The sequence below is a fragment of the Corvus hawaiiensis genome, chromosome 12 (genome assembly GCF_020740725.1).
Source record: "Corvus hawaiiensis isolate bCorHaw1 chromosome 12, bCorHaw1.pri.cur, whole genome shotgun sequence".
Taxonomy (NCBI): Eukaryota; Metazoa; Chordata; class Aves; order Passeriformes; family Corvidae; genus Corvus; species Corvus hawaiiensis.
In genome coordinates this window covers 6,427,432-6,437,086 of record NC_063224.1, presented here as the reverse complement: position 1 = coordinate 6,437,086, position 9,655 = coordinate 6,427,432, and the positions used below count along the sequence as shown (strand labels likewise).

The window sequence follows — 9,655 nt, the reverse complement described above, 5'->3', positions numbered from 1 at the left end:
GGGGAGTAAGGGAGCGATGTAGGTCAGTGTCTTAAATAGTGCATGAAAATTCGGCTTAAGGGGTCAGAGCCTGCGCTGCATCTGTGAGGCTGCACTGCCACCTGGTGCGGTCTGCGGCGCTCACAGCCTCTGCCCAGGGCCGCCTTTGCCTTGGTTTTCGTCTCAAACACCCGCCAAAGGACAGCAAAGCTGTTACAAACGCTGACTGTTGGGTTTGGTTATGTAAACAGATAGGAATAGGACAACACACGGGTACGGGAATCAGAAGCAGCTGAGCAATGGTGACAGCCATTCCCTCTGCATCTGTCACAGCTGCACAGGGGAGAGGGCTTCAGCTGCCGGGACAGAGTTACTGCAGATTACTGCCAACTCACTGAATGCTTTAGCCTTTGCAGCTGACTGTGTTGTGTCACCAGGTGAGCCAGGCTTGGCAAAGGTGACTGTGTTTGTGCCTCCGAGCAGGTGAAGCAACCTGGAACTTCCCACGTAGGTGTTAGCACAGCCAGGTACTTCTCTCCAGCCAGGCCTTCCTCAACAAGGATCCCTGACTAATGAGGACGAGTCTCATCCCCGAATTGAGGTGGTGACAGCAAAGGGCAAAAAGGTTAAAGAACAGGCAATTTCCCGTTGCTTCCTGGAGCCTCGCTGTATTCACACCTGTCTCTGAAAATAGAGAGCTGGAAGCACTTAATGGCCCCAAAATCACAGAATTGCTCAGATGGGAAGGGACCTTTGGAGATCATCCAGTCCAATCCCCCTACCAGGGCAGAACCACCTGGAGCAGGTGGCACAGGAACGTGTCCAGGTGGGCTTTGAATGTCTCCAGAGAGCGAGAATCTATGAGCCTCCTGGGCAGCTGTTCCAGTGCTCTGCCACCCTCCATGTAAAGAAGTTCTTCCTCATGTTGAGGTGGAACTTGTGTTTTTATGGCCATTGCTCTTAGTCCTGCTGCTGGGCACCACCACCAAGTGTCCAGCACCGTCCTCTTGGCACCCGCCTATGAGATGCTCGTATGCACTAATGAGATCCCCTCTCACTTGTCTCCCTCGTACTGAAGACCCCAGAACTGGACAGAGCACTCCAGATATGCCTCACTAGGACTGAGCAGAGCGGCCTAAACCCCTGTGATACCCATGCCGAGCTCAGCCGGGTCCCCTTGTGGTGTCCATCCCCTCGGTGACCGGAGTGACCCCGCCGCACGGGGCGGTGCCGCGGGAACTACAACTCCCATGGTGCCGCGGGGCCGGGCGGAAGCGGGGCGCGCCGGCGGAGCGGGGCCGCGCCGAGCCCATGGCTGCGCTCAAGTACGCGGGGCTGGAGGACACGGACAGCGAGGAGGAGCTGCCGCCGGGCTGGGAGGAGCGCACCACCAAGGACGGCTGGGTTTACTACGCCAAGTAAGGGCGGGCGCGGGGCGAACCCGCCGGGAGCGCTCTGACCGCCTGCTCTCCCCGGGGCAGCGTCCGCGGAGCCGCTTCCCCCGCACCGCCCCTCACGGCCGAGCCGCGGGGCTGGGGCGGCGGGACCGGGCTGCGGGTGACGCGGGGGCTGTGTGCGGTGTCCGGGCAGCGCTGGGCTGGGTGTGCGGGACGGGCTCTGGCAGCCGCAGCCGCCCCTGCTGAGCCCCCCGAGCGGGGAGCGGTGCTGAGCCGCCGCCACCTGCCCCGCCTGGGAGCGATGCTGGGGCCGCTCGTGGCAGCGGCCGGGAGCCGTCCCGGAGCTGTTCGAATGCACCTCAGGGCGCCGTGCGCGATCTTTATGCGTTCTGGTTAAGCCTTACACAATACTGCACACTGGTCAGTTTTCTTCGGAGAAGAGACAGGTCCGATGGAAGTTAAAAGCTGTGCATGCTGTTCCTCAGCTCTCCAGTACACCTTGGGCAGGAGATAGAGAATCGCATTTAGCACCCTCTGCCCGTGCCACTGGACGTGATTCCATCCTCCCCGGTTACAAAGGGGATGTGCTGCAGGATGAACTAACTCGGTAGAATATATGTTTATACACTTTCTCCTCTCATGCGGTTTTTGTAGCCATGCTGATCTTGGGCTCCCCTTCGGTCCGTTTAAAGCTATGAGATTTATTCCCTTCCACAAAAAAGTGGAACAGTATGGTTCATTCTCACCCGTGGTGAGTTGGCCTCTTCCTCCCAAGGTCTGCTCTTATAAACACTGGGCAGAATGCTTTAGTTTATCCACGCTTTGTAAACGCTGCAGTTTCTCTCTAGGTGCTCGTTTTCCTTAGGTCAATTTCCTGTGTATTTCCTTTGCCTTCAAAAGCTCTCTCAGGAAGGAATCGCTTGGTGAAAGTAACAAACCTATGAAATAATGTATTACTGAGCAGAATTGTTACACAATCAGTTCAACAGGTCAGGTTCTGAACTCTTGTGAAGCTGCACCAGTTCAGTTTAATGACATAACATGAATATATCTTTACTGTCTGAAAATCTCACCCAGTATGTCTAAAAATATATTGGACATGAAGAGGTGTTGCACTGTTGCTGCCTTTAATGTACGCTCTGTATGTGTGATACTTCTGCATATTCTGGGAGTTTTATTTTAAACCTCATCACCAGTATGAACTTTTAGCTGGAATAAGATTATTTTGATTTAAGACCCCAGGACAGACCTTTAAAAGTGTTTATGATGAGTTAGGTGTGCACACAGGTGGACAGCATTTGTTTGTCAGGCTGCTGTAATTTGGTTAAATACCTCCTATTTTCGGGTCACACAGGTGCACTTGTCTAGTCTCAGCTTCCCAGCTGTGATCCCTGTAATGCCATGTGCTGTTACTATGGGGTTGCTGTAAGAAGGAAAAGTTGCTTGTGTTGTGTGTAAATCGCTGCTGGGCCTGTAGGTTATTTGTGGTTATTTGTGTGCTATTTATTGCTGTTGTCACTCTTTATTTTACACTTGGGCAGCTATGAATTTGGACACTCAATTAATCCCTGCCTGACTCTTAAAACTTGACTGTTATTTAAAAATACTTAATGAAAGGTGGGATTTTAATATCCAACCCAATTTCAGCACTTTGGTTATTTTAAGACCTTGTTTATGTGCACATCACTTTGATTATTCATCTATAGTGAAGAAGATCTTATGATGGAATATTTTAATTCTGCTAGTGACTTAAATGATTAAAGTTTCTGAATTAGAAGAAAAGATGGGGTACCATTGTTATGCGTATTAAATAAATATCCTGCTAGTCAAGGCCTGTGGATAAACTTACCTGTCCGAAACTACAATTGCTCATCTAAAAGTCCAACTTACTTATGTTATACTCTGCAAATCAGTATTGTTAGGCAGGAGTTTTAGAAAGGTGCTTTTGTAATTTGAAGACTTTCTAATATTATTACTATTAGTTTGAGATAAATTATTTTCTAGCTTCTTTCTTCTTTATTTCTGCCAAGGATAGTTATCTTTTTGAGGTGTTTTCTGAGTCTGTTAATGTTATTTTTTAAATGAGTTTTTTGGTTTTTTTTCTTCTCATAAGCAACAAAACTTGCATTGGAAGTTAAATATTTATTTGAACTTTTATAGCCTTCTATGCTGTCTCGTTAGTTACTTTCAGACCTGTGGCGATATTTTGGATTACATCTGGAAGATTATTAGGAAATTTAAAAAAATCTTAAACTTTTTCTTTTCCTGCAGCCACCTAGAAGAAAAAACACAGTGGGAACATCCTAAGTCTGGGAAGAGGAAACGTGTTGCAGGAGGTTTGTGTTAAACTTTTGTAATGAGCTGAGATTATGTTACAAACATTTAGTTCTTCCACAAACTCCAACTGATCTCATTTTGATCTCCTAGTTGTCACTAATCACCTAGGTTAACTGAGCTTGCAGAATACATCTGATTTCTGTGGGATTTTACCTCTGTGATTGTGTCTGTGTAGAGTGATCACTTTGCAGTTTTATGGCTTTCCTGTATTGCTCCATAAAGCTAAAGTACTAATTCCAGGTTACAGGGTTTTTTTTTTAGTGTGGCCTGTAAAGCATATAGTCAAAAGCTGGAGTTCTGTGTTCCTGGTGTCCATCAGGTAATATTTATGGTTGGATTATATTCTTCAAAGAATGTATTTCATCAAGGAATATCCCTGGCACAGAAGGAAGCCTCATTAGTTTTCATTTTACCTGTTTCCCCCAACTCAGTTGAATATTTGTGCCAGAACAGAAGGCAGTGTTGCAGGACACTTCCAGAGGAAAATGACTTCTCAGGAATCTTGGATCAGTGCCTTAAACCAGATCTTTCCAGAAGCTTCTGTACTTGGGGGTACTGTGCTGTTGGCAAGCCATGTTTCTTTTGGCATTGGTAATCTGACTATAAGTGGAAGGTTTTCAGTAAATCTTAAGTCAGTCAAAGTGAAATGAGTACTTTCAAGCCAGGATTAGAAATACTGTAAATGCCATCTGTTAGGTACTTTTGTAGAATCTTTTATACAAGAATTTGTTACGTAAAGATTTGTAATTTTTGTTCTTTTATTTATCCTTCCAACTTCATTGAATCTTATAGGTTTGATTTGTTGTATTTCATGCCCACTTGAGGGCTCTGATCTTTCAACTTGGTATGTGTTAGACATAACTTTTCCTGTATGTGTTTGCTATTTATTTTAGCAGGGATAGATACTGAACTGTGAGTACTATAGCTGTGTATGTGCTTGGAAGCATGATTGCATTTTGCTGGGGGTTTTTTGTGCTATAACATGAATTAATCTTTATAAGGATTTTTTCAGATTGTCTTTATACTTAATCTGCCAGTCTTTACACTTGTACCAGATCTTCTGTGTATTGTACTTCTATGAGAGAGCAACTGTGTGTGATTAGGGAAGCAATCCTTCCTTCAAGTTCTGATATTGAAGGGCAGCAGGTAGCTGCACCACCTACAGTAATAATGCAGAATTGTGTCTCGTCAGTCTGAGAAATCACTTAAACTTCAAACTGAAGAGTATTCTAATGCCTGAAAATAAAGTTAATGTTTTATGTGCTTCCTAGATCTGCCGTATGGATGGGAGCAGGAGACTGATGAAAATGGACAAGTCTATTTTGTAGAGTAAGTATCTCAAATTGCAGAGTGTGTTGAAGGAGGACAGCTGGGTTACATGCTGAGTAGCCTTTTGAGTTATCATACTGTGACAATGTCAGCTGGAAAGACAAAGAGATTAATAAACACAGCTTCAGAATCCATATGCAGATATTGCAGTGTCTACTGTTTCAAGGACAAGTGTGGGGTCCTTTTATAGACTTGCTAAGAGAACATGATCTTTCCTAATATAACAAGACTTTTTTCTTTTTTCCCCCTGACAAAATTCTGCCTTTTATGTCAGGGGTTCACATGAAGTTCAGAATGGCTTGTGAAGTATGGAAATACAATTATTAATGGATGCTGTCGCAACTGGAAAAAAGTTTTATTAAAAAAAGTAATTGGCATGATTTTAAGCAAACTGAAAAAAAAAAGAATTTGATTTTTGGGAATTTAAATAATCCATTTGAATTGTACACAGCAGTGGCTGAAATGCATTTAAAATCTAAATGCAGAGTATAGAGGGGTCCAAACAGTTGAGTTTTTGTGTTCTTTTGCAGCCACATAAACAAAAGGACTACTTACCTTGACCCAAGACTGGCCTTTACAGTTGAAGATAATCCAGTAAAACCTACCACTAGACAAAAATATGATGGGAACAGTACTGCAATGGAAATTCTCCAAGGACGTGACTTGAGTGGGAAAGTGGTTATAATCACAGGAGCCAATTCAGGAATAGGTAGGTTAACGTTGCACATAAGGTAAAATACGGCAAACTTTATCTTTCAGGCTACTTGATTGTTTAAACATCTCTGTATTTTCGGTTTTCAAACTTGATTTGCACTTTTTCCCTATAAAATCCCTAGTTAGAAAGGTGTTTTTTAAAAATGTGTGAAGAATTTGAAGCTTACAGGAGATCTACAGGAAAGACATCAAGTGCTGAAACAATTGATTTTTGTCTAGAAAAATATTGGTGGAAGCATTTACCGTGATGCAAATATATAAAGGATGGCTGTGAAAGAGAAGGGAAGTTTCTTATTATGATCTTGGTGGCTAGAACAAGGAGTGAGGTTTGTATGGCTGCAGGACGCTTCAGGTAAAGTATTCAGAAAAACTTCTAATGCCAGCAAGTAAACTCAGGTAAAGATTTTCCCAGGAGGCTGCAGAATTTTTATCTCCAAAGGTACTTTCAAGTGAATTTGATGATGAACTTGTGTTGGGATGTTTTACTCGATGCTCCTTGAGTTCAAAGAAATACAATTTATGACCTTTAGTAATCCCTGTTAGTTGTATTGTCTCACAGGTTCACAAATCCTTTCAGACACCCAGCTTGTTTAGATATCTGTTAAGTATTACTGCTTCTATAGTGGGTGAGTGAGAGATTCAGGTAACTGTTGGTCTCTTGTTGCCTTTCGTTGTTTGCATTTTTCTTTGGGATGGGATTACATCAATATTGAACTAGTCCTTATGCAAGTTATTTGGTGGTTTTTATTTTAGTTCAGAATTTTGACTTAAATCCATTTCTGAGGGGATTGGAAAACCTTGGAGATGTTTTGGAAAATGTGTTAACAGCAGAACTTATCACTCCAAATTCTCTTAGTCTTTATTTCTAAATTATTTAAGGCAGTGTTATCCCACAGGAGTCAGATGAAGAATTTAGAGCTTTACTGTGTCTTGCAGTTTAGGCCTTAACAGCACCTGTCCTGCTGTCACTGCCTGATGTGCTGCTACAGATTGGCACTGCAGTTGGGGCAGCAAGCGTTGTACTTGCCTGTCTCAATGAATTTGGGCTTTCTAGTGAGGTTTATGTTCCAAATTCTTGGTACAGTATTTCTCTACATTGCATCCAGCAGTACAATTTGCTTTGTATGCAACTTTGCAGTCTCTGAACATCTAAAGAATTACCTGGACTCAAAGGGATTTGCCTTCAGCAGGAGCAGAGCTGCCATTCAGCCTTGCTGAATGAGTGGGAGGTGTTTCAAACATGGCAAAAGATAAATCCAATATATATGATGGTTTTGTGAAGATTTTTTTCTTGTTTTTGATGTTTCTCCCTTAGTTAATAATCTGGATTGGTCACAAGTAATCAATCATGTCCTTGCCCCAAATCTTTTTGGCTTGTGACATACATGCCTAAATAAACACACACACACATCTATATTTGTATTTATATATATATACTTTCTTGATTTCTGTTGTGGATGAGGGCAGGATGTAATCCCTGTTCAGAAGTATATCAAGAAGAGTGAGAGCATTAGTGAAATAAGCCTTGGGTTTGTGCTGCCATGTGAGGTTAAGACAAAAAGAGTCCATAAGTATGAAGGTATCAAATTTGTGATTAAGATGGTATTTATGGCCTATATAACTCAAAAATTTGCATATCATGTTGCATTTAGTGTTGCTTTAGTCCTATGCTGTGTCTGATATTTCTTACCAGTTGCCATGGAGCATGGATTAATTAGCTGGTTCAAGGGGACTCTTACCAGTTTTGGAGCTTATTTTGCAGTTATTTTAGGGTTTCGGTGCTCTGCTCCACTTTGTGTTGTAGATATTCCTTTTAAATTTTCTGTGTGTAGTGGATGTAATAGTTTCCTCCCTGAGTACTTTGAGGAGTAAACAATTCCTGTGATTTTTTTTTTTTTAGAGGCAAGCATAAATAATTCCAGGGAAGTATTGTTGTCCATTAAGTAGAAAGAGATAGAAAAATGATGTATTACTTGTTGAGCATTTGTACTCAATAGTGCAAGGAAAAAAAAAATCACTGAACCCTTTGATTGTTGTCCAAATGAGTGTCAGTGGTATATTTGAAAATAACTAACTATGGTATCTGTCCATTTGTTGAGAAATGTTTCATTTCAGGATGGGTAGAACAAAGATCAAGCTGTAACTTGGTAGACTGCAGTCAGAAAAATGCATTTTCAATTACTGCATTGCTGGGTGCTCAAGATAAAGTTTGGCAGATGCTGAGAATCCCTTGAAAGATGGATGAACATGTAAGTGATGTTTTTATTCATCCATGTACGCTGCTTTAAGATAGCAATATTAAAAACAGATCAGCAAAGATGGAATGATATCTTAATTCACTTTATTTGTGAATCTAATACAGGGAATCCTACATAGCTTGTCAGGAACACTTCTGTTTTTTTCTTATAGTTGAAAAATCTCAACTTCTGGAAAATAGAGATGCTTGCTTAGTTACTGAGGGAATACTTTGGATGACTTCAGCAGTTTTAGGGTTTTAGTGGTGTTACACGTTGCCTCAGTGCCATTAACTTAACATGTCTGTAAATAGGGAGACTGTCTTCCCTGTGGTGGTTTTGTTCATTCCTGATTAGGAAAGTGGTCTGGAAGAATTTCCTAGATTATATACCTACTTTCTTAACTTAATCCTTAAAATTGCTGTGAAAAGTGTGAGGGGAAAAATACTAAAAAATAACATTTATACGCACAATTATTTTAAATTAGCAACTTGGAAAAGGTTAATGATTCTGTTCTTACAATACAAAGAGGTCACAGCAGATCAAGAGTTATTAGTGAAATATTTTCTTTTTTATTTTGGAAGATTTTTCTTTTGACAGTGCAGTCCAAGTATTCTTTAGGGTTTCTTTTCCCATCTATTTTTTTAAGTTCTATCAAAATTTTACTCTGAATATCACATTAGAAATTTGAGGTAACTTTTGGTCCCAGTAAAGCTGGTGTATTCAAAAGAAGTAGGACAGACTTACTGAACAGTTTAGTCTTGTGCTGCCAGTCCTGGTTTTAAAAGCATATTGTTCTCTGTACATTTAAACATGAGTAGTGTAAATTTTCAGTTGGTTCTGATAGAGTCAGTAAGACTTACTCCACCGGGAGGAATTGAAGGTCTCTGTGCAATTTTGAGTGTTGTCTTTCTTTTTAAAGGTCTCAGCATGAGCTTACAGGGAAAGAGCTTCCCCAGCTTGCTGCTGGTATGAGCCAAGCCTTGCTCACCAGTGTTGCCAGTAGAGGTCTGTGTTGCTCTTTGAAAATACTGAACAAAAGCGACCTGGTGCTTTTTCCTGTTCTTAGGAATTGCTCCTGTAATTCTGTTGTTTGTGTTCTTAATTATTAGGGCTAGAATTGTAAATTTATAAAAGCATGTAAGCAGTTCCTCTAGGTTTAATTTTATACAGAGATGTGGTATTTTCAACTGTGTGTCAGTGATCTCAAATAAGACTTTTTTTTTTTTTTTTTAAATACTCTAACTTGGTTTTAATATCAGAGAGAGTTGTGTAGCTAATATGATTTTCTGACTTCTATAAAAATTGCTGTCTGTTTTTGAGGATCATATATGGTCTGTATGACCTTGGGACCACAATGTGTTCTGGTTTGTGTCAGGTGCAGTTGCATCTAACCCACGGTGACTGTGGAGCGTGTCTGAGTAGTGAGGTGCAAATGGTGTTGCAGTATATTATAGAAGGGTGAAATGGGTCTGTTCTGTTCAGCCACGGAGATTCCACAAAGTAGGGTGTTTCTTAATGCTTTTCCAAGATGTTATCACAGAACTGTATTGATAATCACAACCAAGCGGTTGCTCGAACTGGGATTCTAATTTTTCTGCCAGAGGAAGGTCAGAAGAAGCCTGTTCCTTGCTTTTGTAAGGGATGCCCAGAACAACCAGATCA

At 41.6% G+C, this 9,655-nt stretch overlaps 1 protein-coding gene across 1 annotated transcript in view; it reads left to right on the top strand.

Moving 5' to 3' along the window:
• The first annotated feature begins 1,244 nt into the window (after nucleotides 1–1,244).
• WWOX (WW domain containing oxidoreductase) overlaps nucleotides 1,245–9,655 on the top strand; it is a 490,626-nt gene continuing 482,215 nt past the window's right edge. Inside the window, exons 1-4 of the mRNA XM_048317080.1 lie at nucleotides 1,245–1,397; nucleotides 3,648–3,712; nucleotides 4,985–5,042; nucleotides 5,573–5,751. Of these exons, the coding sequence (XP_048173037.1) occupies nucleotides 1,291–1,397; nucleotides 3,648–3,712; nucleotides 4,985–5,042; nucleotides 5,573–5,751 (409 nt within the window). The 5' untranslated portion in view covers nucleotides 1,245–1,290. The remainder of the gene's footprint in view (nucleotides 1,398–3,647; nucleotides 3,713–4,984; nucleotides 5,043–5,572; nucleotides 5,752–9,655) is intronic.